Source organism: Lissotriton vulgaris, chromosome 5 (assembly GCF_964263255.1).
Source record: "Lissotriton vulgaris chromosome 5, aLisVul1.2, whole genome shotgun sequence".
NCBI classification, from domain to species: domain Eukaryota; kingdom Metazoa; phylum Chordata; class Amphibia; order Caudata; family Salamandridae; genus Lissotriton; species Lissotriton vulgaris.
The window spans coordinates 2,001,724,755-2,001,752,116 of NC_141693.1; the positions used below are offsets into that span (position 1 = coordinate 2,001,724,755).

Genomic DNA, 27,362 nt, shown 5'->3' on the forward strand with positions numbered 1-27,362 from the left:
TACGGCTTTCCTTTGAGGAAAGTAACCATATAGGTACTACTTTGCCTATTAATTTGTATAGGTTTAAAAATGTTAGATGTGACCAGGAACAACCCCATTGGATATTTTATTCAAATGGTTAAACGTTCTAGGCCCATTCATCCCTGTGTAGGTTAACACCTGATTTCCCTTTTATATTTTGTGCGTGCTAATTTTAATATGGTCCTTACCAACCACTAGCTCCCTTTTTTTTTTTTTGATGCAATGGGTCGGTTTTTACTACCATAAGTAGATACGGGTTAATGGTTTTTTGGGGTGCCTGGCTGATTGACGGGAGTACGTATTTGATGTCTGATGCTCACCTTTGTAGCCCAGACCACTGCAGGGGTATGCTGATGCCCTGTTGAAATTTGTTACCACCTGTCCGTGGTTATGGTATTGTAGAACCTTGGCGCAATTACCTGCTTATGCATCCTGTTAATGTTCTTAGTAGAGAAAGGAGGGTAGAGAAAAGAAAGGCCTTTCCCTATTGTACATTTAAGTGTACCTGATGCTATATCGGCCATATATCTAATGTGTACATTTTGATGCAGAAGCCCACATATGTGTGCGCCTATCCTTTCTTTACGAAGAATACTCCACCCATGTGGTCTATCCAAATATTGACTAGTACAGGAGAAGTTGTTCTGGACTTAGTTTGGCCACTGGGTTCAAGGAAGGGGACTGCCCTTTGAGTGTATTGCACACCGTGGGCCTGCTGGCTAACTACTTGCGAATGGTCTCCTAATGTTTATTAGGCCATTGCCTGGTGTCATTTGGTATTTAGCTGCCTTGTGATTCCGTGCAAGGGAGAAACACCGTAACCTTTCACTATGCCGTGTGCAGACCATGTGTACTTTCTATCATGTAGGCAGGAAGCATGAAGAACTGCACCCTGCTTGTGTTCATTGTACCCTTATGGAGGGTAATGGTAGTTGTAACGGGAACACGCCCTAGTTAGGTGTGTGTTGCGTTTGGCCGTATCCCTTGTGATGAGTAGGAGGTCCCCACCGGTGGGCCACATGTGGGGTATGTGTTCCTACATAATCCCAGTCAACCTACTTGCTATGGTAGGCATATGCAATGTTTGAAGTATTGCTTTGATTGTGTTTGTGTTACTGTGTGTATGTGCAGCACGTGGTGGTAGGGTGTGCACCCCCCACTGTAGTTGGCGAATTTTATGGTCGCGACGAACCGCAGTTGGCCGGCCATATGGGATGCCTTTGCAGTCTCGGTGAACTCCATTGAAGAGCCCCCAGCTTCTTCATGGTGTTCAGAAAGGCCGCAGTGAACCTCAGTTGCCGGCTTTCTGATTGGAATCAGTGGCCAACTCCCCTTGAAGAGCTGCCGGCTCCCTTATGGTGTGAAGTGCAGTCTCTATGGCAGGAGAAGACTTCCACCTTTTGGGTTCGCCACGCCCATAGTGTGTGTGAGGTGAGTGTGGTTGTGGTAAGCCCACCCCTCTCGTAGTGATCAGCCCAATTAGTGAAGCGGAATCTGCTTTGTCATCGGAGCAAAACATAATGTTGTGCTGCAAGTACATATTGCATTGGTGAAAGAAATGCTGTGTAGCGTGCGTAGATATGTACTTGCATGTTGGGGTTTGTAGTCTTGCTGAGTGAGACTCAAATGCCCCTTAGAAGTAACAGTGCGTTTAGAGTATGCATAGTGTCCTATCTGCAGCACCGTCTGTTTCAGGCCTTATGTATGTTGTATATTTGACACCGGCTGCAGTGAACCACCCATAAGGTGTATGAGATGATTGTGGTTGTGGTATGCCCCAGCATTTCGTGGCGATCAGCCCCCTTAGTGGAGCTGATTTGCCATTGGATTAAATATAGCCCACTTAATGTTGTGTTGCAAGTACATGTTGCGGTGGGGTAATGCGGTCTAGCGTTTGCAACTATGTACTTATCTTTTGGGGTTTGTAGTACTGTTGTGTGAGACTTAATTCCCCATTATAATTATGCATAGAGATTGTGCATAGTGTTTATGTGACACATGCCCGTTTTAGAAACAGGGTTGTGCCATCCAGCACTGGTGAATAGAAGAGGAAGTAGGTATGTGCTTCCAATGTCTTGTGTGATGGTGTTTTTTTGTATGTGCCCCCTATAGAAAAACAGCGTTTCTATTTTTCATCTTTTTCCCCAGAGCGCCATTAAATCGAAAGTGTTAAGTTTACTTTGCAGAGACGTATGCCTTGATTCCTTTGGTCAGTCACTGACTGGGTCCAACCAAGGCTATGCAGAGAGCATCAAAACTCCATACCAAATTAGACTAGTTAGTGGTTATGCTGTTCAGTCAGTCACCAACATCCATTGTGTGAAAGAAAAGCTGGATTGGATTAAATCCTGATGTACTATCGGATCTCAGTTTAAAATTTCGGAAGCCCAAAAAAGGTGTGAGTGAGTGTCCCAAAAGTTTTTTTAAATGCAGACAGATTAATAGTGTCAAAGTACTACACGTGCATGTCTTTCACACTTTAATGTGCTAGGCTCCAGCAATTCAACATATTAGCTCTATCAAAAGTCTTCAGCAGAGTGCATGTGTGTTGAAGTGCAAGAGCCAGCAGAACGTTGGTTGTAACTGGATGCCACCAACGACCATAATCTGGGCAGTGTTATCACACTCAAACTGTGCATCTTTATGTATGAAATTAGTATGGTCTAATATCTACCAAGTCTGGTGCTTGATTGCAAGATTGGATGCAAAGTACTATATTGTGTTCAGCCAGGGCAAACAGTCCTCAATGCATCACAGTATATAGGGAACTGTGATGCAATTGTGTGACTGGGAGGATGTATACTAGATTCATCCAAGTAGTCTATCACAGAACTGTTTAAGGTTGTAAACAGTGTTAGAAAGTGCCCTCTTTCCGCATGGTTGCACCCACTTTTTGCTGAACTGCTGATGTACATCGACTGAGTGTGCCCTGGGTTTCTGACAATCAAGTACCCAGGGCCTGTTTTATTTCCCTAAAACTGCATTGAAGAGCAAACCCAATTGGCACTCTCTGGCAACAGTTCAGCCCATGGTAAATGGTAAAAGGGCTGCAGCACTTATTGTGACACCCTTAGAGGCCATGTATGTATATGTGTACATACACACACACACACACACACACACACAGAGTTCTGGGTAGGAAAACATTGGGGGACCCACGCATGCCATACCTCCCTGGACTCCCCCGGGTGTCTACTTTTCAGAACTGTTTGGGTTTGGTACTTTCCAAAGAATACCACCGAGCCCCGGGCCAAAAACTCAGGTGCCCGATCCCCCCCCCCCCCCCCCCCCCCCCCAAATCAAGGTTGTTTTGTAAATTCACCACCGTACGATTTGAACAGTTTCCTGTTGCAGCCACTACACCTACCCATGCAAGTGAGGTACCATTTTTTTCGGGAGACCTGGGGGAACGCTAAGTGGGTGGAAATTTGTTGATCCACGCAGATTCCAGAACTTTCCACCACAGAAATGTGAGGAAAATGTGTTTTATTTTGTCAAAATCATAGCTTTGCAAGGGATTCTGGGTAACAAAACCTGGGGGTAGGCAGTCGAGTCACCCCATCCTGAATTCCCCTGGGTGTCTACTTATCAAAAATGTATAGGTTTGCTAGGTTTCCCTAGGTGCCGGCAGAGCTAGGGTGCAAAAACTACAGGTAGGCACTTTGCCAAAAAAGGGTCAATTTGTAACTGCAAAATTTAGGTGTGACCACGTTGCATTTTGCGCCGTTTCCCGTCACAGGCACAAGGCCGACCCACACAAGTGAGGTACCGTTTTTATCGGGAGACTTGGGGTAATTCGGATTTGTAAATCAACTGTTATTACCAAATGAGCTTTCATGCATTTATCCCTTTTAATGAAAGACATTGTGGAAAAAAAAAATATTTTTGAAAAATGACCAATAATTCTCATGCTAGTATGAGTATTCCCAATTTTGAAAATTAGCAATTATATACGGTTTCTGAACTCTATAATTTGTACCCAATTCAGAAATACATAGGCGTCTTTCATACAGATTTTTCCATGTATACATTTTCCAAGACAAAGTGCTCTATACCCAGTAAATGAAAAAATACCATTGCAAGTTGCTGCTCAGTTTTTGGATCTGGGTTCGTCGGGTTCTTGGTGAAACTACAAGTCCTATTTATCCCCACAACCAGGAAGGTCTAACGGATGTAACGGTATATTGCTTTCCAAGAGCTGTCAAAATTAGAAAAAGTTATAGGTGAAAACGTTGAGACAAAAGACTGTTTTTTTCAACAAATTTTCAAATATTTAACTGTTAGTTTCTATAAAGAAACCTTCATGGATTTAGACAAATGACCCCTTTCTGAATTCAGAATTTTGTCTACTTTTCGAAAATGTACAGCTTTCCAGGATCCATTATTGCTTTCAAACTCATTTCTACCATTAACTGGAAGGAGGTGGAAAGCTCTAAAAATAGCAAAAATAGGCTATGTCCCAGAAAAATGCCAAAACCGTGTGAAAAATGTCGGTTCTCTGACAAAAGACTCATTCCCTAAAAGCTGAGAAAATGGAGATTTCTACCCCACAAACCCTTTTTTGATAACTTTTTCAGGGAAAAACCCAGAGGCTTTCATTTGCAGCCTGTTCTTCCCATTTTTCTGAAAAAACAAAAAAATCACTATATTTTGGTTAATTTCTGGTACCCCTCCAAGGGAATCCACAAACCCTGGGCGCCTTTAGAATCCACATGATGTTGGAAGAAAAGGACGCAGATTTGGCGTGGATACCTTATGTGGTCAAAAAGTTACAAGGGCCTAAGCGCGCACTACCCCAAATCGCCAAAAAAAGGCTTAGCACAGGAGGGGAAAAGGCCTAGCAGCGAAGGGGTTAAGCCAATATTCAAGACCTTTGCTTGGAAATAACAGACCCCAGCAAGATCCACAACTAGCATCTTCACCCTGCATTTATAAAATTCTGCTGCAGAAGAATTGAGGGCCCGCTCCCTCCTTTGGAAGAAGGTTGCGGACTAAACGGTCTACCATGCTGTTCGTACTAAGCCAGTTTATTTATTTTTATTTATTTTATGTATTATGTATTTGTATGGCGCTCAGCTACCCAACAAGGGTTTCCCGGCGCCTAGGACATATGGTCAAGGAAAATGCTGGATTAATAGTTTAACACAATTGTTTCTGAAACAGCCAGGTTTTTACGTGTTTCCGGAATTTTATGTAGCTGTCCTCTTTCTGAATATGAAGGGGGAGTGAGTTCCATAACATTGGTCCTCTAACAGAAAAGGATTTCCCACCAGATCTTTGTAATTTGAATCTGGGGACGGCAAAATTCGAGGCCGTTTGCGAGCTAAGATTTCTTTTTGGCAGGTAGGGAGAGGCTAAGGCTTCTAGGTAGGAGGGTGCCGTTTTGTTTTTAATCTTAAACATATAGCTCAATGTTTTAAAGTTTATCCGATGTTCAACCCTGAGCCAGTGCAATTCGTTCAGGTGTTTTGAAACGCTTTCGGACTTTTTAATCCTACACAGGAGTCTTGCAGCAGCGTTTTGAATTAGTTGGAGTCGCTTAATTACTGCTAAGTTGGAACCAAGGTAGAGGACATTTCCGTAGTCAATACATGAAGTTATTAAAGCGTTGACCACGGTTTTTTGCGTGTCTAGGGGCAGCATCCAGATGATTTTTTTTAGCCACTTGATTATGGTGAAACAGAGTCCCGCAACTTTATTTGCCTGCTGTTTCATAGAAAGGGTATTGTCCAGGATGACCCCTAGGTTTCTTACCTGGGAGGCTGGCAGGGGAATGTTACCCAGCTCAGGCGGCCAGTGGAGAGGGGTCCACAGATCCTTGTTTCTTCCCAGTAAAAACCTCCGTTTTGTCTCCATTAAGTTTCAACTGGTTGGTGGTCATCCAGTTGAAAATCTCTGGGAGGCCATATTTCAGTAGGGAGGGGGCTAACGGGTTTGATTCGGATAGAGAAAAGATAATTTGAGAGTCGTCAGATAGCCAGTCAGATAGCTTAGTGAGTTTAACACACACACACACACACTGCTGAAACATGCAAAGACTATACAGAAAGTGAACAGCAACAATTTCAAAGCGTAGTTCCCTTGCACAGAAAGACTCATCCTCTTACCACATTGTCTCTTCTTGATCTGCTGCAAAGCCTGCAGATCCGTCACCCAATGTCAAGTAGAGAGGTGGTAAGATGTTTATCTTAGTTTGCTACTAGAGTTCACAAGTTAGTTAATGTAAGCACTTCATGTCTAACTCAATACCTCGAATAGGCTAGCAGGGCACATGCCCTCATTGCCCTTACCTCTTTTGGTCTGGCAGCTCCTGTTTGTTTGCCCATCCTGTACCGTCTTTGGGAACGAGAATTATGTTGGGGTTGTTTCCTTTGTTCTCAGACTTCAAGCTTGGAAGGTTTGCAGGGGGCGGCATACGCCTAGCAGCAGCAACTTTCCCAAGACTCTGTAAGCCATGTCTAGGAATAACTGAAGGAGGAACATTGAATGAGCAGACAAAAACAACAACACAGATCACACGTGAGGGCAAACGACAATACAAATTAAAATTTTATTGAGCCAGAGAGTAGTTTGACCCTGTAAAATGGTCTGAAGCTGAGGAGCCAGATAGACAGTAAACATTTCATGGATTACAAGCAGGTGTACAGATCAGAAGGCAAGGCGTAGTGGGCTTATAATAACACTGCGCCAATAACGAAAGGAGTAATATGAAGGCAGCAAAACAGTGGGGCATGGTGGAACACCGACAAATGAACATAAGCATCTGCACTGACCCACTAGGGACAATTTGCATTGTTGAAATATTGACTCTTTACCCATGGCTCATTAACATCAGCAGAGACACAGTTCATCATAGGATGAAACCAGCAGTGGACAAAACTGATCTCACGTCTAGAGTCTTACCTGAGGTTCGGATAGCTTCTATTGACTTCCCTCTATACTTGTCAAACAGATTGAGAGACGAGTACTTGCTTTTCCCATCCTTTCCCTTTGTTATTTGCCCCAAACGATCGGACATTGCGATGAAATGTCATCGAGTAGGAAACTTTTCTTTGCACCTTTCCCGATGTCCCTAAACATTTAAAAAAAAAAAAAAAAAAATCATGTCAGACAAAACTACAAGATGAAACTAGCACAAGCAAGGCATCCTGAACATACAGCGCTAAAAAGAAAGTTAAAGAGCCACACGCAGCAAGGACTACCTTCCCTGGTGATCCCGCACCAAGTGGAGCAAAATTTGTCAAATCTGTTTAGGACAATATTTCTGCGGAGCCATTTTTGGCTATTAGTATCCTGAAATTCAGTCGATTTCAAGATGCAGAGAACACCTCATGTCAGCATGAACTTGATCAAAATTAAATCACCTTACTCATGCTCCACAGAAACCTTTTAAGTTCATGGTAACAAGCTTGTGTACAAAAATCTACACCCAATGTTAGTGACCAAGTAGGCAAGATATTAAACAAGTAAAACTATTAAGTGCAAATTTAGCATACGTGGTTACGTTTTAACAACACTGGTAAAAACCAAAACCTAGAAAACTCTCAAAGCCTCCATGGAGTACATATATGAATAATGATATGAGGTAACTAGATCGACTGGTCGGTTCAGATATTTTCATTAGTCACTAAGCAAACTGCTCATGGTGGAACATGCAGGACCAGTCATGGAGCCAGGGGTTTATAGTGTGCCTTTTTGTAGGGATTTGCAACAGTGACTAAGGCCCAATCAAGCCGGAATGCATCAGAGATTGGGAGAGAACCTGTTCAGAGGAGAAGTGGGCTAGCAGTTTGACCTAGAACGTCCATAAGAGCAGGGCCAATAATAACGGACATAGGTTTGGCCTAGCCACAGTGATCAATGAACTAAACAACCGAATGAAATGCTCACAAGAGTAATTAAAATTGGTTCAAATTCCACCCAAAACCTTTTTGCTATATATGAAGAAATAAATGGATGTGTCAATGTCGCACATAGTAAAGTCGTTGACCACTTTATACAAATGCAGTTAAATTAAAGCCCAGTAACAGAAATTATGTCCGGCACTCTTATTGCCGGTTGTCAGCCACAGTCTGGAGTCTTAACTGGACCAAAATGTCATACGTTTAAACCACAGAGCACAAGGAACATGAACCACTGCCATCCATGAATGAAGACTACTACTTCCTACACTGGCGGGAGCAAACAGATCTATGAACTTCCAAGTAAGTGTACATACTGGCTATTAAAGAACAGGGCATGTGATTCAACAAATAACTGGAAGCGGCTCCAACTTCTCCACATTAACCAACATTCATTTATTTATTTATTTATTTTATTTGCGGGTTTATAACGCGCTAGGATCACCTGCCAAAGGAGTATCTCTGCGCCTTTGGCGTCGTCCTTGCACAAGACAGTGAGTACATGTCCTATCTAATAATTTTGAAATAAAAAGGTTTTTAGTTGTTTCCTAAACGGAAGATATTCCTTACAGAGTCTTAAGGAAACTGGAAGGCTGTTCCACAGCATTGGACCCGCAATTGAAAGGGCTCTACCACCCTGTCTAGTCTTTTTTGCTCTCGGGATCTGTAGCAGAGCTTGTTCACTAGATCTTAAGGATCGCAGAGGTTTGTAGGGGAGAAATTTATTAGACAGATATCCAGGGCCTTTCTTCTGGAGACACTTGTGTATTATGCAACACGTCTTGTACTTCACCCTTTGCTTGACAGGAAGCCAATGCAGGGTGTTCAAGAGGGTCTTCAAGACAAACGTTTAGCTGGACCAGGCCAAAGCGTCACTAAGAGACAGGTTATGAACAAGTTTAGAATATAAATGTTTTAAATGGCGTTACACAAGGCAATAAACATACAGGTGATCCACACGGGTCTGTACTTTGATGTTTAATCTTCTATTATTCTCAGTTCCGTCGTCACAATGGTCAGGAATGCAGCCATTACACCACCCTACAACTTCTGTCCGGTGCAATCAAGCAATCCCCCTCTGGACAAGATAAAGCCCTACCTACAAAGGATTCTGATTTTCTCTGATCACATTCCGTGGGTCGCCATTGAAACAAGAGACAAAGTGCAGGTCTGTATTCAGGGAGCACCGCTGGCTTCCAATTCACATCCAGTTTTCAAGTTCTGGAAAATGATTACATGAAGTCTTGTTTTGCAACAGAAGAGAGAATGCTTCCAGTGTAACATTTCAGATAGCTTCCAAGCACATTCCACCCCAACAGATCCAAAACCAGTGTTACAGCCTCCAAAAGACAAGTGGGCAAGAGCTGGGGCAGTAATACAGGTCAGCCTATTCAACAATATTCCAAGATTAGGGACTATTTGGCTGTGCAACAAGGACACCTTTATGCATGTGATGAGGGACTACAGAAAGGGCCTCATACAATGCATTGTCAAGACCACCATCGCAGCTTTTACTTTGAAGGCTAGATTCAACTTGTCCTGAAAACCTTCCATAGCTAGCTACAAATGCAGGCACAATACAATCGCTTGCTCCAAAAGCTCAAAATTGGCAAAGAAATGCAGGACTTATTTTCCTCCCTGGGAGTGGAAATTTGGAACGAACAAGGTTTCACTGTCCCCACTTTAACAAAAATAAAATAAGGCATAAAATGAGTGGCACCTTACTCTTCCCTTGGAATAACATCAACTGGCCATCAGACATGTCTCAAAGTAGCGGATTGCTGAACTTTATCACGGCCCTGGACTTTGCTAAGACATTCTAAATGAAGTTAAGGGGTAGGAAATGTACATAGCTCAAACAGCTAAAGCTAACCGTGCCTAATTCCATAACAAACATTTTAAATGTAGGTGGGAACCTGCTCTAGCAGAGGCTATCCTGCCCGGGAACACACCTTCCACTAAAGGAAGCCCAATATTAATTGACAGCATTAACCACCTATTAGAACCCGGGGCACTTTCTGGCAAGGAGCCAAGACAAAGATGGTTTAGGACTGTACAAATTAACAACTAATTATAGAATTGCTGACAGTGCTGCAAGTAAGCTGAACATAATGTTCAGTGTAATGACAGGACTTGATTGCAGATATACTTCCAAAGATAAGTGAGACCAAGGTCAGAGCTGATGAAACCTAGCAAGAGAGAAGGAAAGACCTCCAGGGTTCATCAGCTACTCTGCATACAGTTTTCAGTCAGAAACGTTCTCTAAGAAGCACTGTTGAAATAGTCATTATTTTATGCTCGTTTCCCGACCTTAAGAAGCCTACTTGCCTAAGATGGGAGCGCATCCTAGAGAGGTTTAGGAGAACCCAAAAGGAGGGGAGGGAGGCGCGCACACACACAGAGTTGAGTGGTAGCATAACCTACCACAAGTCAAGGACCAGGTGGGAAGGTAGGGCAGGGGTGGAGGGTACACAATACTTCAAAAAGAACCATATTAACATGGAGTGAAATTACAAATAGTTGGTTTGACTACTACGTGGTTTCTTGGGAGACAATGCAAGCGGAGAGAATGTGGTGGAGGTAAGCTGGAGCTCGGCAGGGCTGGGAAACACAACCAATAGCAATAAGTTCAAGTTCAAAAGACCTTTATTCGAATTTCATAAAATTCATAAAAGTACCAGACACAGCAAAAACACACATATACATGTAATACAAACAATTATATAAATAGCATTCCATGATAACAAAATAATTCATACAGTGATTGAGCAGTAAATTTCATTTTCTAATAAAATTTTACAGTAGTATCATTGTGACTAGTTTCTGATTTCAGGGACTTTCCATTGTCTTGCGTGCACGTATGGCTAGTCTTAAAAAAGTGCTAGTGCGAAAGGTCAGTTCATCGGTATCCAAGGTAAGCAGCAACATATAAGATTCTTGAAGTGTGAGAGGTCTATGTTTTCTAAAATATGGGGTTAAAAGCCATTTAATATATCTCACGTAAAATTTACAGAAAAATAGAAAGTGCAGGTCATCTTGAGTGCTTATACCATCGCAAGGGCATGGAGTAAGGTCTGTACTATGTTGGTACCCCAAAGGAAAAGACAGCAAAAATTTCGCAGTTCCAGCCCTTAAACAAAACAATAGAGATCGCTCCCAGTTTGACATAGGGAGGGAAAGGTAGGGCGGCAGAATTTGCATACAGAGACCATTTCCTATGTATTTCTTGACCCTTGATTTCTGAGATTCTCTTCCTATGCGCCCATTGCGATAAAGTGCATAAAGTGCTTTTTGTACCTCGAATTTATCCTTTGGTTCAATTGCCATTGGGTCAGTGAACAAAATGCCTCTACCAATTTCATTAAGTGATTTAAGAACTTCTTTAAACCAAGGAATCTGCATACCATATTCACAATTTAGGCAGTCCTTGATGATATTTTGTGTAAGGACAGCAGCATCATTCCTCCAGATTCTAATCCAGAAGAGAGCTGGTCTTGCTTTGATAAAATCACTTATATAGGGGAGGTTAAGTTCATTATGACAAATAAAATCAGAAGAGGAAATCGGTGCACCCAGCACTTTTCTACAGAAACTATTTTCCTCTCTTTGGATACAGATGCTACTATCCGATCCCCAAACTTCAGCTCCATACGTAGCGACAGGAGAACACTGTAATTTAAAAATCTTTACAATAGCCTTTGAGGCACCAATTTTCTTTGGGCGGGGGAGACTCAGAACAGAATTGTTGGCTTTCGAGAACTTGCTCGTGGCGCGGGCCAAATGCCCGCTCCACGAGCTGTTCGCAGCGAAAACGAACCCCAAATAAGGAAACTTATGAACAGATTCTAGTTTATCCGTTCCAATTCGAATTGAACTGAGTTTCCTTTTGCCCGGCCCACAGGACATAATAAAAGACTTTAAAATTTACTTTCAGGTCCAGTCCCTCCATAAAATTTACAAAACTATGTACAAGCAGACGTAGAGCATTAGGTGTGCGTGCCATAAGGACAGCATAGTCTGCATATAAAAGCACAGGTAGGGGATTGCCTAGAATTGTTGGGACATCAGGGGTGGCTTTTTTTAAACAATTAGACAGGCCATTGATATAAATGATAAACAACAGGGGTGCTAAAACGCACCCCTGTCTCACCCCCCTCCCTATCTCAATAGCTCCCGAGACCTCTCCGCCCATCCAGATACGTACCCGTGCTTTCAGGTCAGTATGAAGATAGGCTAAAAATCTAACGAGAGTGGCATCAAGGCCATTGGACAGGAAGATTGGCCAAAGCTTAGATCTGTTCACAAGATCAAATGCGGATGAGAGATCCATAAAAGCTAGGTAGGCAGGGGATGAGCGGGCAATGCAATATTTATCGATTATCAATTTGAGATTTAAACATTGCTCCACTGTTCCTACCCCGCTCCTGAACCCCATCTGACAGGGATCTAAAAAGTCAGTATCAGCCGCCCATTCCAATACCCTATTATAAATTATACGTCCTAGTATTTTTAAAGTATTATCCAGAAGGGAAATGGGACGATAATTTGCTGGGTCTGATCTGTCTCCCTTTTTGTAAATAGGAACGATGACTAGTAGCCCAGGTGACAGGCATGGCTACTTTTGGGAGACTATTAAAGATGTTAAGGAGTATTGGTGACCATAGCTCGACATTGTGTTTGATAATATCGATAGGAAGACCGTCTGGTCCGGGTGCCTTGTTGCCTAGGCTCTCTTTTATGGCTTTCCTAACTTCTTGATCCAAAATCTGTAAACCCTCTAATTGACCTGTATTAGGGAGAGATTGCTCATCAGAGGGGGCAGCATAAATTTTAGAAAAATGGGTCTCCCAGGCTGCACTTGTTATATTGCAGCTGATTTGTGTAAGCTCTTTGCCCATTTCCCTCGTTCTCCTGACAGCCGACCAAAATGGGCCGCTGCCACCCAGGTTGGCGCTAATAACCAGCTTTTCCCAATGTTCGGAGAGCAAGTTTGCCTTCCTTTCCGATATTTTATCTTTGTAGTTTTTCCTGGCGGCTCGAACTACATCTTTGCACCTAGGTTTGGCAGAGAGTGCCTTTCTTAATTCTCTGTTGGCCAGGGAGCAAGATGAATCAAACCACCGTGGCTCTTTGCATACATTTGGAAGTGGGACTGACAGGAGGGTTTTAATATTTGAACATAAAGCTTCAAAGTCTAAAATCAATTTTTCGTTATTTGTACTTGGGGACGAACAAGATTTCAACATATCGGGATATGTCTCCTGAACAGTATCTATAATGGCCCCACAATCAATTCCCCTCCATTTTAAGCGAAGGCCATCAATTGAGGGTGTAATGTCCCTTGCCCCATTTAGATTCATAAAAATTGGACTGGGTACAAAATTAAAAGCAACTAACAATGGATTGTGATCGCTGAAAGACGTTTGCACCACAGAAGTTTTAGTTATACAATCTGTTAGCGGAGGTGATGTAAATATGTAGTCGATAATTGAACCGCTATCACTGCCCTTGAACGTAGGGGCATAAGGAAAATTCATATCATACCCTACACTCATTACATCAGCAAGATCAAAATCGGATAGTATTCTAATCAGTTCCAATCCCCTGCGGTCATCAAAATAAACAGAGTTAGTAGATCCATAGTTCTCTATAAGTTTCACGTTAAAATCACCCCCTATCAGAATGCCAGTCTTTGTATCTACTGATAAGGAACAACCAATCATATTTAGAACCTTAGATAATGCAACAAAGTTTTTGTTCGGTACACCATAAAAATCATTGTTGTAAAAATTAATTAAATAAATCGTGGTCTTTGATTTTAGTTTATATTCAAGGATTTGAATATTGGGATTAGCAAGGTTATCTAGCTTCAGATCTCTGATTATACCACCAGCCAGGATTCTAATCCCCATAAAAAGACCACCCACTGCTCGACCGAAACTAGGTTTTGCTGACGTCAGGCTAAAGCAGTGGTAGCCTTCAATGTACAAATTATCAACAGCCCAAGTTTCTTGAAACATAAGTATGTCCGCATCATTAATTAGTTCAATCCATGCAGGGTCCGAGAGCTTGGATTCTAAACCTGCAACGTTCCAGCTTAGTATTGATAAACCATGTTTGGTTCCATGTTTGACAAGTCTGTTCCCAGTGTTCCCATTATCGTGTTGAAGTAGTTCATTGGAAGTGGGCAGAATACTGTCAGACGATATAGTTTCTGTAGAACCAATCTGGTCCTGGTACAATACAGCTGGAGTTGTGAGACCCTCTGAATTACAAGCTTTCACATCGCTGCACATTTCGTTATTGGCCGATGTACTCAGTCAATCCTGTTCATCTAGAGTAGATAAATAATCGAACCGATTGTGAGTGGGGATGTTATACATTGACCTAACTTCAGTCATCGGTGTAAACTGGAACGGATTAGAGACTGGGTAAGGCCTATCTCTGATTGTTCTGATGCATGGTTGGAGCTTGAAAGTAATGCGGAGGGTTGGGAGTTGGAATTGGCATTGGGGGTTGAGGATACCAGTTACGGCTGTTAATGTGGATGGCGTTGGGATTCTGATTCTGAATGAAAAGGGGTGATTTGATCCTTGCTCCAAAGTTCAGATCTTGAAAAGGATTTGTGGGGTGATTAGCCGTGGCTTGTTCAGAGGGTATCAGATGTCTGTAAAAGTATCCTAAGGGAAGGAGTGTGGTGTTAAATTCCCAGGGCGATGGTAGAGGGGCACTGGCAAGGGTTTTCTCTGCCCATTGTGGATTTCTAAAGCTTATGGTGACACAGTCGCCCTCAAATTTTTTCCCGAGTGGGCCTATCCAACCCACTCGCTGGGTGTTAATAATCTCCCTTGCACCATCAATAGGGTAATTGCAATTGGCAATTAGCCAGTGCAAGGTTTTATTTTTGAGAGATGTGGGATTTTCGTCCTGATCCTTCCTTAACTTGGTAACGTTTACTAACACTAATACATATGCGCCGCATTCCGGTGGAAGGTTAATGCGGGCAGGGACTTGCCTAGCTGTTTTTAATATTGGTTGGACCGTGATAGGGCTACTTGTGGAAGTTGCAGACTGACCTATGGTAGTCCCATTTGGAGGTTTGGTGTTAATATTGGTGTTAGTGCCAGGGTCCTTCCTTTTGTCTGAGGCTGCGTTATTGGTATGCAGTGTTGATGTTTTTTCTGACTAGTGGTTGGACCATTTGAATTAACCAATATGGCAGGTGAAGCTTTGTGTACAATGTTTGTATTTGTTGGAGGTGCCTGAGGAGTATTAGATTTGGTGCCTGCTGTTTTAGTGGTATTACTATTATTTATGCTCTTTGCGGGACCTTCCTTCAGAAAATTCTTAATAGAGATACTCAGTTCGGCTAATTGTTTTTCTATCCGAGTAAGCCTACTTTCAATGGGGGATAAATAGATACTTAATAGTTCCCCCAACCTTTCCAACATAGGGTCGTGTGCATTGTCAATATTATCATTGGTATCCATTGTTCTACCCTGCTGAACCATTTCACTTTCATCTCCTTGAGAGATTACCGTGACCCTACTCGTGTTGTGGTTAGGGACAGAATTGGTGTTTTTCCCAGACTTTCTTTGTAACCGGCCATATTTCCTGACCTTTGTAGTCCGGGGCTTCGGTGCATGTAATTTTTGTTTTTGAACGGCACACTCGCGTCTGCCTCAATTGCCTGGTGTTGTCAGCAGATATTGCTTTAGGAGAGGGGTTGATGGGTAGATCTGGGTTTTTTTCTAAATCCGTACTGATATCAGTGTCTGAATCTAACAGGGGAATAGAAGCTGAGAGGTTAACCTCACTTGGCGCCTTCCTAACAGAAACATGGATGAACGCTTCCTCCGCCCCAGACTTCACCATTGCCATCCCGGAAGGCTATAAGATCACACGCAAGGACCGTTCCGGCCACACAGGAGGAGGAATCGCTATCGTCCATAAGAAATCAATCCGCATCTCAACCAGCTCTGACGCCAACCTTCACTTCCAAATCCACATCGACCCCAAGACCACACTCAGAGGCACCCTCCTCTACAGACCACCAGGTCCCCGCGCAAAATTCAGTGAAGACATCACGGACTTCATCACTCCACACGCGCTCCCCTCCAAAGACTACATCCTTCTGGGAGACCTCAACTTTCACCTTGAAAAGATCAACGACCGCAACACCACCACCCTCTTGGACAACCTCGCCAACCTCGGACTTAAACAACTAGTCACTTCCCCCACCCACATCGCAGGTCACACACTCGACCCCATCTTCACCTCCAGCAATCATGTCTCCTTCAGCCACACTACGGATCTCCTCTGGACTGACCACAGCTGCGTTCACTTCACCTACAACAAGCCAAAACCCACCAACCACCGCCAACCAACTCTGCAAAGAAACTGGAACAAAATCACCACCGACCAGATCTCCGCATCGCTCCTTCTCAACACCCCAGCCCAGTCTTCTAACCCAAACCAAGCCGCCGCCAACCTCACCCTATGGTTATCCAACACCGCCGACACCTTAGCACCACTGAAAAAACGTCAAAGCAAACCTGGCAGCAAGAAGGCCTCATGGTTCAACGATGATCTTAAGAAGTCCAAGAAACTCTGCTGCTCCCTTGAAAAGGCCTGGAAAAAAGACCCAACCACTAGCACCAAGGACGCCTTCAAAAACGCCTCCCACACTCACCACCAACTAATCCGTAACGCCAAGAAAGCAGCATTCAAGGATCGACTCGACAACAACGCCCACAACAGCAAGGAACTTTTCAACATCGTCAAGGAATTTTCAAATCCCTCGGCCAACTCCAACGACATCACCCCCTCTCAAGCCCTCTGCGACTCCCTAGCCTCATTCTTCCACAACAAGATTGCAGACATCCACAACAGCTTCGACAACCAACCCGGAGACCAACCCACTCAACCATTTGCTGAACATTCTCCCCCCGTGAACACCCTCAACGACTGGAACCCAATCTCCACTGAGGACACAATCCGCCTGATGAATTCCATCCACTCAGGATCCCCCACAGACCCATGTCCTCACCACATCTTCAACAAAGCAGACTCCGTCATAGCACCGCACCTCCGAGACGTCATCAACTGCTCCTTCAACTCCGCCACCTTTCCGGAAGACTGGAAACACGCCGAACTCACCGCCCTTCTGAAAAAACCCACAGCGGACCCCACCGAACTCAAAAATTACCGCCCCATTTCGCTCCTTCCATTCCCGGCCAAAGTCATCGAGAAAGCTGTCAACAACCAGCTCGCCGCTTTCCTCGAAGCCAACAAATCCCTCGACTCCTCACAATCTGGCTTCCGAGCAAAACACAGCACTGAGACCACCCTCATCGCAGCAACAGACGACATTCGAACTCTACTGGACAATGGAGACACAGTCGCCCTCATCCTCCTCGACCTCTCTGCAGCATTCGACACAGTCTGCCACAGCACCCTTTTACAACGCCTCAATAACATCGGAATACAAGGAAAAGCACTTGAATGGATCACCTCGTTCCTCACCAGAAGAAGCCAGAGAGTCCGCCTTCCACCATTCAAGTCCGAGGCCACTGAAGTCATCTGTGGAGTACCACAAGGATCCTCACTCAGCCCCACCCTCTTCAACGTATACATGAGCCCCCTCGCGGCCATCGCCCGCCAACACAACCTCAACATCATCTCTTACGCGGATGACACTCAACTAATCCTTTCTCTCACCAATGACCCCAGCACCGCCAAAACTAACCTACACGAAGGAATGAAAGAAGTTGCCGAATGGATGAAACAAAGCCGTCTGAAACTGAACTCAGACAAAACAGAAGTCCTCATCTTAGGTACATCCCCCTCTGCATGGGACGACTCTTGGTGGCCGGAAGCCCTTGGAAAAGCACCCATCCCGACAGACCACGCACGGAACCTAGGCGTCATCCTGGATTCTTCACTCTCAATGAACAGACAAGTCAGCGCCGTCTCCTCATCCTGCTTCAACGTTCTTCGCATGCTCAAAAAAACATTTCGCTGGATCCCCACCGAAACCAGAAAAACAGTCACCCATGCTCTGGTCACGAGCCGACTGGACTAAGGAAACACCCTCTACGCAGGTACTACCGTTAAACTCCAGAAGAAACTCCAACGAATCCAAAACGCCTCAGCCAGGATCATATTAGACATCCCGCGCAACGAACATATCTCTGGTCACCTCAAAGACCTCCACTGGCTACCCGTCAATAAGAGAATCACTTTCCGACTGCTAACCCACGCACACAAATCACTCTACGACATCGGACCAGAATGCCTCAACTCACGACTGTCCTTCTACACCCCCCCCCCCGCCAACTACGTTCTTCCAGCCAAGCCCTCGCCACTGTACCTCGCATCAATAAGACCACCATGGGAGGCAGATCCTTCTCATACCTGGCTGCCAAAACATGGAACTCACTCCCCGCTGACCTTCGCCTTACCCAGAACCACCTAGCATTCAGAAAGCAACTTTAAACGTGGATATTCGACAAGTAATCCTCCTCCCCTTCCTAAGCGCCTTGAGACCCTCTGGGTATGTAGTGCGCTATATAAATTATCTGACTTGACTGATTGATGGCGTCATTGGCCTTAGTTATGAAATGGTCAATAGGGCCAGTCACTGGGCCAGCCCCAGTGGCAGCTGTTTTGCTGCGAGTGCCCCTTGGAGACATGCTGAGAATTGCTTACCCTTGTTCAAGAGAATGGATAACTACACAATACAGGGAGCAAGATTGTTAGAGACAGCGGGCAGATAGTCCCAGCCGCAGTAAACAACAGTATTTACAGTATCAACGGTCCCTAAATTGGGGGTGACAACACAGTAAAGTGGACTGATAAGTCAAAGAGAGTACCTTGTGATGAAAACGTTAGGGGGGTGGCCCCGTCCCGTCCTCCTCGTGCCTCTGAGGGCCACAGAGGGCCACAGAGGGCCACAGAGGGCCACAGAGGGCCACAGAGGGCCACAGAGGGCCACAGAGGGCCACAGAGGGCCACAGAGGGCCACAGAGGGCCACAGAGGGCCACAGAGGGCCACAGAGGGCCCGCCCTTTGCCCGGGCTTCTCCCGGTCGCTCCCGCGCGCGACTCGCGGGGCGACTGGGGAGGTCAGCCTTTTACAGGCACCTCCGGGCGCTCTTCAGGCATCACTGTCGCGCTCCCGCCCCAGGGGCTGCTGGGGAGTGTAGTCCGCTGGACCGGGGCTGCCTCCCGGCGTTCTGCTGCTCTTGCCGTTTCCCTCACGGCTCTGGCCCGATGGCGCAACACAGGTGAGTTAACGGTGTTCCCCCCTGGGCTCCCGGGGGGGTCAGCCTTTTACAGGCGCCTCCGGGCGCTCTTCGGGCGTCACTGTCACGCTCCCGCCCCAGGGGCTGCTGGGGAGTGTAGTCCGCTGGACCGGGGCTGCCTCCCGGCGTTCTGCTGCTCTTGCCGTTTCCCTCACGGCTCTGGCCCGATGGCGCAACACAGGTGAGTTAACGGTGTTCCCTCCAGGTGCACTCCTCCAGGGGGTTAGAGCCTGCGGGGAGGCGGTGGAAGGAACAGAAAAGGGCAGCAACAAAGTTTGAAGTAAAGATCTGCACCCTACATCACCTACTAAAGACCTTTTGTCTCGTACAACAATTCTGCCTTACTTTGGAACCCATGTGTTAAAGAATTCCACCCCCAATGCCAATTCTAAGGGGATTACATCCCGGTACACTTCCTACACCTGCTGCCCTGGTGTTTGAGAGCACTGTCAAAGTTCTTACTAAAGCAGATGATCTCCAACAGAAGGCTCCAAAGTTCGATAGTTCAATTGCTCACTCATCTTTTCTCCAGTGCAGATACAGGAGACACTATGAAATGACAATCTGGTAACTGCAAATAGTTACAAGTCAACACTATTCCAACCACATACAACCCACAGAGAAGCATGGTACCCTCTGGCCCCAGCGAGGAGAATGAGAGGCAACATCTAGGTGCTATTACGGGCACGCACCCCGAGACCCTTAGGAACAGGGGTCTTCCCCTCACTTCCTCCTGTGGGGCTTAATATCTCCTGCCCCGTGGCTTACAAGGAGCCATAACGAATAGTTTTACCTGTCGGTGTAGTTTTGCAGCTTGAAGATCTTTCTGGATTCACTATGCTGTGCATATTCTGCGGTCTTGTGGTTGGGTCCGGATTCGTAGTCTTTTCTTTTTTTTTTTGTTTCGTTTTTTCAGCCCTTGTGGGCGTCGGCGTCACACCTCCTCGGGTGCATTTCCGGTGACGTCGGCATGCTTCCTGCGGAAGCTCCCACTCTTGGGCGCCATCTTCGGATTCTTTTTTCCGTGTTTCTTCCGTTTCCGAAGCAATGGCAATGTTCTATTTAGGTGAGAATTTTTTACCGCTTTGTCCTTAAAGTCTCTCACTTCTCTCCCTTTTCTTTTCCTTTTTTTTTTTTTTTTTTTTTTGACCACCTCTTCTCTCTCAAGCCTCATCTTTCTGGCAGAGGTGGGTGGGTTCGCTAGTGAATCCAGAAAGATCTTCAAGCTGCAAAACTACACCGACAGGTAAGAAACTATTAGTTTTGCAGCGTGAATCTTTCTGGATTCACTATGCTGTGCATAGATTTTGTAGCGGTTTCTCATTTCTGTGGCGGTTGGGTGGAAGATGAGCTCTGGTTTCTGAATATATGCTGGAGCACCCTTTGTCCTACTTGTGCTTCCTTGTTCATTTGAACATCCATGCAGTAGTGCTTCGTGAATGTGTGCACCGAAGCCCATGTTGCCGCCAGGCATATGTCTTGTATAGGTGTATTGGCCAGGAAGGCTATTGTAGCCCCCTTTTTCCTAGTGGAGTGGGCACGAGCCCCCTCTGCCAGTTCTTGTCCTGCCCTTTTGTGGCAGAGTTCGATTGTGTGCGCGATCCATCGTGCAATAGTTTTCTTAGTTACTGCCTTGCCCATGTAACTGTTGGCGAACGACACAAAGAACTGCTTCGTTTTCCTGTGTCCTTTCGTCCTTTCAATGTAATGCATGACCGCCCTTCTGACGTCTAAGGTGTGCAGAGCTCGCTCTGCGCTAGTGGTTGGTTTTTGGAAAAAACTCGGTATCTGTATGGACTGGTTCATGTGGAATTTGGACACCACCTTCGGCATGAAGTGTGGGTCGGTCCTCATCAAAACCCTATCATTGTGTATTTGTAAGTAGGGTTCCTGTAGCGTTAGCGCTTGCAGCTCGCTCACTCTGCGTAAGGACGTTATTGCAACCAGGAAGGCAGTTTTCATAGTTCGCATCTGTAAGGAGGCCCTGTGAAGTGGCTCAAAGGGCTCCTTCATGAGTTCCGTCGGGACTACGTTTAAGTTCCATGCCGGCGGTGGCACACGCTTGGGTGGTGCTATCCTCTTCGCCCCTTCCAGGAACCTCTTGACAACTTGTGAAGAAGCTTCTGCCCATCTCACCCCTTGTGTAGGCCACTATAGCCGCCAAGTGTACTCTCAAGGAGGACGAGCTAAGGTTTTTCTCCAGTAAGTGCGTCAGGTACTTTAGCACTGTGGAGTCCTTCTTCATTTTCTTGTGAAGTCTCTCCCGCCTGCACCACACCGTGAATCTTTTCCACTTTGCGACATAGCACTTCCGTGTGCTGGGCCTTCGTGCCTCCCGAAGGACCCTGAGGGTGCTCTCTGGCAGTCTCAAATGTGCGAACTCTATGTCTTCAGGAGCCATGCTACTAGGCTCATGCTCTCTGGTTCTGGGTGCAGCACCTCTCAGTTCTGCATGGAGAGCAGGTCTTTTCTTCTGCCGAATCTGTGGAGTGCACACTGTGCCATCTCCATGATCTGCGAGTACCATGTCTGCCTCGCCCACTGTATGTGCATGTTGCTTGCACTTCTGGTACGAGTTTGCTTTCACCAGCCAGTCGTCCAGGTAAGGGTATACGTGTATCCCCTGTCTTCGTAAGTGCGCTGAGACTGCCGCGGGGCACTGCATGAATACCCTCGGTGCTGATTTGAGTCCGAAGGCTAGCGTCGTGAACTGGTAGTGGTCTCCTCCGATTGTGAACCTGAGCATATGTTTGTGCTTCTCGTTCATCGGTATGTGCAAGTAGGCGTCCTTGAGGTCTATCGTGACCATGAAGTCTCCGACCTGCAATTGTGGTAGCACCTCCTGCAGGGAGGTCATCTTGAATTTTTGTGTTCTTATGAACCTGTTGAGGAATCTCAGGTCTAGGATGGGTCTCATTTTGTCGTCTAGTTTTGGTACTAGGAAGTACGTAGAGTATATTCCCTTGTTTCTTTCCTTGAAGGGAACTCTTTCTATGGCCTGCTTTTGTAGAAGCTCTTGTGCTTCTTCCTGAAGCCTCGCCAGCTGTTCTCTTGCTGGTGGCTTTCCCCTTGGTTTTCTGCTTGTTGGCTTTCTCTCCAACTCCAAGCAGTATCCGAATTGGATAATGTTCAGGATCCATTTGTCTGATGTTATTTCTCTCCATTCTTGGAGGTAAAACTGTAATCTTCCTCCCACTGGTGTCATGTGGTCGTAGGTGTTCAGATGGTCCTGACCCCTTCGTACGTGGTGCCCCCTGGGGTCCTTTCTGTGGTCGGGCACCCGGAGGTCTTTGAAGTCACTTCGAGGTGGGCTGCTGCCCCCCTCTTCTATTCTGGCCACGTCCATTTCTCCCTCGAAAGGACTGACCTCTTGGTTGGTACTGCCAGGACTGTTTCTGGTGACCTTGCTGAGCCTGCGAGTCTGCCTGGTGCATTTGCTGGAAGGCCTGGTGCGAAGTGCCTGGCAGGTTTCCACCTCTCCCGCTGGGCCTCCGTGACGGGGTGCCTCTTTTGTTGCCTCTGAACTGCAATGCCCCCATGGATCTTGCCGTCTCGTTATCTTTTTTGAGTTGGCAGAGTTTCTCGTCAACTGTCGCTCCGAAAAGCGTCTCGCCGTTGAACGGTGAGTTCAGGATACTGTGTTGTACCTCTGGTTTGAAGCCTGAGATCCCGAGCCAGGCGTGTCTCCTTTCCGTGACACCCATCATCATGAGCCTGCTGGCGGTGTCTGCTCCGTCCAGGGCCGTCTTAAAGCAAGAATTTGCCGCGTTTTTCCCTTCTTCGATCAACTTTTCGGCCTTCTGCCTGGCCTCCTGGGGTAGGTCCTTCACCAACTGCCCCAGTCCTTCCATGATCTGGTACATGTGCCTGTTTATCAGGGCGTTGGAATTGGCCATGCGCCAGTGGGTCGCGGCATTCCGTTCGATCCTTCTCCCCACCAGATCCATCCTCTTGCTCTCCTTATCCGGTGGTGGGCCAGAGGTAGTGGATACGCTCGTGTAGGCCGGGTCCTTCGAGGAGTGTTTGTACTTTTTCTCCGTTCTGGGAGTTACCGTCTTGCATGTTGCGGGCTCTTTGAACGCTTCCTTTCCTTGAGCCAAGACGCTCTCGAGCATTGGAAGGAACTGGCTTCTTGTTTGTGTTGGGAGCAAAGTCTCTAGCAGGAAGTCTGCTTTCTGCCTCTCCTCGTCGAGCTTTAGCTTGAATGCAGCTGCGGCAGATAGTATCGCCGAGTTGTATGCCGAGTTGTATGCCCCGATGTCGTCCGGCGGCGAAGGTCTCGAGGGATATGAGTCGACCGCCTCCTCCGGGCTCTCAGTGTCGACATCTAGGTAATCCTCCTCGTGTGGGTCAGAGGTGACCGACTCGGCGTCCAACCTACTGCCCTCTTCCTCCTCATAGGTGTAATCCTCGTAGGGATTCTCCTCACCTTCCTGGTCTTCGACCATCTCGTCGCTAGGCCCACGGCCGTCGACATGCTCTTTTTCCTCTTCGACTAAATCTAGCACAGCGTGCTGTGTCTTGTGTGGAATCTTGAAGGTACTCATCTCGGCGTTGAAATCTTTTCTCCGCTGCAAGAGGCTAGCCATTTCGGCTTCTAGCCGGCGTCTTTTCCTTTCCATCTCGGCCGCGTTTTCGGCTTCGGAACGTTCGGCCCCTCTCTTCGTCGCCTGGCTCGGCGGCGAGATTCTCGGCGTCGATGACTTGGACGTCGAACTGGCTTTCGGGTCCTTGGACGTCGCCGAGGCTTTAGGGTCTTCCTCCCCCGACGTCGATCGGTCCCTTTCGGCGACGATCTTCGACGCCTTCTGCTGATCAACAGCTCTCGGCGCCAGGGACTCCTTCTCAGAGGATCCGCTGGGCCTATTTGCGGTCGCGGACAGCAGATGTCTCTGCGTCGGCGCCTTCGGGCTCTTGCCCTCATACTTTCGAGATTCAGAGTCTCTCGTGTTCTTGTGGGACGTCGAGTCTCCTACCTTATCAGGTGTCTTCTTGTAATCGGTCTCTACGACCGTGTAGCTGTCGTCTTCGGCAGCAGCGCTGTCCTCTTCCTCCGAGGACATCCCCAGCTCGTACAGCGATGGCGTCGGGGATTTTCCTTCGAGGGTGGCGTGTGCTACCCTCTGCCTCTTCCTCACATGAAGGGTCTTCTGGGCGAAGACTGAGCAGGCGTTGCATTCCTCGCTTCTGTGTTCTACCGGTAGACAAAGGTTGCAAACCGGGTGCTGGTCTTTCTGCGCGTACTTGTGTCTGCAGTTCGAGCAGAACTTAAACGGCGTGTTGTCCATCCTCGAGCGTTCAGGCCTCCCTGACCGCGTGGACGTCGACGATCGTCGAGGTTCTCGAGGTTTTCTCCTCCTTTTCTCTTAGTCAGTGTTCTGCGAAGTCTTCCTTAGTCTTCTTCTTCCAATATCTTCTCCAACTTCAATTCTTTTCAGTACTTTCTCCAAAAATGTCTGGAGCCCAACGGGAACGATCCAGACCCGACCGCGGAAAAAAGAATCTGAAGATGGCGCCCAAGAGTGGGAGCTTCCGCAGGAAGCATGCCGACGTCACCGGAAATGCACCCGAGGAGGTGTGACGCCGACGCCCACAAGGGCTGCAAAAAAAAACACAAAGAAAAGACTACGAATCCGGACCCAACCACAAGACCGCGGAATATGCACAACATAGTGAATCCAGAAAGATTCACGCTGCAAAACACAGATATATTGTGTGGACAGTGACAATCATCACCCCACAAAGTGGTATTTACTCTTTAAAGTAGGGTAAGAACGGAGCCCTTACATATTGGGTCCTGATGAATGCCATGGACCCGACCGGGCCACAATGCAATAACAGGTCAACCATCACATATAACGGCATAAGGACATTTACCCCTAACACACCGTACACTTGTTTTTAATACCATATAGCTGCCACTCACATTAAAGTTTAATAGGCAACCATAATGGCTTTTTAAAACCACTCACTCATCCGGTTCACGGGCCCCCACTTAGTTTAAAAGTGCATCCCTGTCGTCAGGTGTATGCCCGCCCTCCATCAAACCAAGTTTTTGGAGGGCGAGGACTGGCCAATGACGAAGCATGGCACCAGGTTGTGTGTGAGACCAGTCCGTAACTTTAAGTTAGATGTCCCCACTTTTCGAACACTGTCAAAACCTTGGTCACTAATTTGGGAGCGGCCTCTGTAACTTGTCATGAGTAATAAGTTCAACACAATGGTCACCCCATAGCTGGATCAGCAAACGGAAGGGCAGACGAAGAGCAGAGATGCCACAAAACAGCATATACACATGCCCTAGAGCAAAGCGTTGGGTCATTTTGAAAGTAATGCTTAAGTGATCAATGTGTTGGGGAATGTCACAGCAGCCCATAAGAAAATGAACAGCCTGAAAAGTCAAGTCGAAATCAAATGTTCAAGGAACTTCTGAGAAAAATCTCAGCTGCATTCTTCACACTTCTGTTGCAGCTTGGCAACTTGTCTCTCCCTAGGCACGCCTGTTGTTGGGTGTGCGATGGCAACCTCTCCCTAGCTGCTGCCTGTACGGAAATTAGAAACAGCAGGTTCCCAGGCATGAACTCTTTCATTAAACATCAAAGAGATCGGTTTTCGGCTAAGCCTATAGCTAAGGGTACCTAAATTGCACTGAAATCAGACATTGCATTAAACTCCTGTCACTACCGGTTTGAAGAGTTTAAACACAGAAAGTGCACTTGGCAGGGTATTTTGCTCACCAGAACGCTCTTATCCTCCGCACAAAGTTGATGTTCAGGGTACACGATAAGTAGGAATCTTGGAAGTATCACCCTGAATCTACTCTCATGAGCACACCTTGTTTTGTTGTAGCCTCCGTGTTGCAGGCATTGAGTGCAACTTAAGCAGGGCCCATTTTTGAAGTCCGATTATTGGATAGTAACACTTATGGTCACCATGCTGGGATTCCCACTTTTACCACTAAACTCTCAGGATTAGTAGGTGGTGACCACTAAAGAATTACTACAGGAGGTGGTGACCGGTTAGGATCTCAAGCAGGATAAAATATACTATAGGCAACCAATAATTGAAATTCTAATCAGTTCCGAACTTTAAAGAAGAACATGATTACAGGTGAGTAAATTATTGTACACTTATGGGAGTCTACCGAAGTCTTTAGCATCCTCTGGCACAGAGGACCAACTCAAATATACCGGATGTCCTGTGCTAGAAAAGTTTAACTTGGAGATTAATGGCCAAAGTTCTACTACTCGGTTCTGCGCAGAACCGCTCAGCCTGAATGATGCAAAAAGAGCAAGAGATAGTAATGCTCATTTGAAGCAGCTGCACCAGTTAATGCAGTAGAATTAAAGCGTACACCCAAAACTCTCCACTCAAGCTTAAACTATGGCTAGCCCAAAACTCACCACTTTAACAGAATATCCTCTTTTTGAAAGTTCTTGGCATTTCCACCTGGATTCATGGTGGCCAGATGGCTGTATGCTGGTAAGCGCTAGGTTTCACAGCCATGTAGATACTTAAGCCATAGTGTACTGGATACTGCTGGGAATAAATAGCACAGGAGAGGGCCAGTTGTCGCTATACGCCCTAAATATATTTTATTTGTTAGGGCCTGCAATCTTAATATCTGCTGCCCACAGTAGAATTTCAACAGTCAAAATAGGGTTAAAAGTGATCACGAATAGCCAGGTATAGCTCCAACACAGGGACCAGAACTATAATTCAAACTGCTCTGGATTCACTGTTTCCAAACCAGGAATGAAGAAGAGGAGCCTCACCCAGGTCTACAACAGATCCAGAATTCTAGAAACAGGCCTTGTCAATGTGAAGGTATTTTAGCCAAATGTGGTCTACTAACTGATGTTACTGTGATAGTGTTGGTGTGTTAATGTAAATGTGCTAATGTTAGTGTGCCAGTGCCCATTAGCAAAAAGCAAAAGAAAATGAGTGCAAAGTGAGAAAAGACATGTCACAATAGAAGAAAGTGAACTATAGAAAATAAAGCTATCCGCGCCCCACACGGAGAGCTAAACAAAGGACATATGTATAGTTTCCTGTGTCGTATGGTTTTCTTGCGGTTATTTGGAAAAAGAGGGGACCCCTACAAACTAGTGGCTTGCTAATCGTAGGGAATACAG

General features: G+C 46.1%; 1 protein-coding gene across 4 annotated transcripts in view; it reads right to left on the bottom strand.

Moving 5' to 3' along the window:
- The window catches only part of PRRC2B (proline rich coiled-coil 2B), a 657,801-nt gene that overhangs the window by 546,747 nt on the left and 83,692 nt on the right, over window positions 1-27,362 (bottom strand). For all 4 annotated transcript variants that reach the window (XM_086924792.1, XM_086924791.1, XM_086924790.1 and 1 more), the window contains exons 2-3: window positions 6,925-7,093; window positions 6,312-6,489 (exon numbers count right to left, since the gene is read on the bottom strand). In XM_086924792.1, coding sequence (XP_086780918.1) covers window positions 6,312-6,489; window positions 6,925-7,039 — 293 coding nt within the window. In that variant the 5' untranslated portion in view covers window positions 7,040-7,093. The remainder of the gene's footprint in view (window positions 1-6,311; window positions 6,490-6,924; window positions 7,094-27,362) is intronic.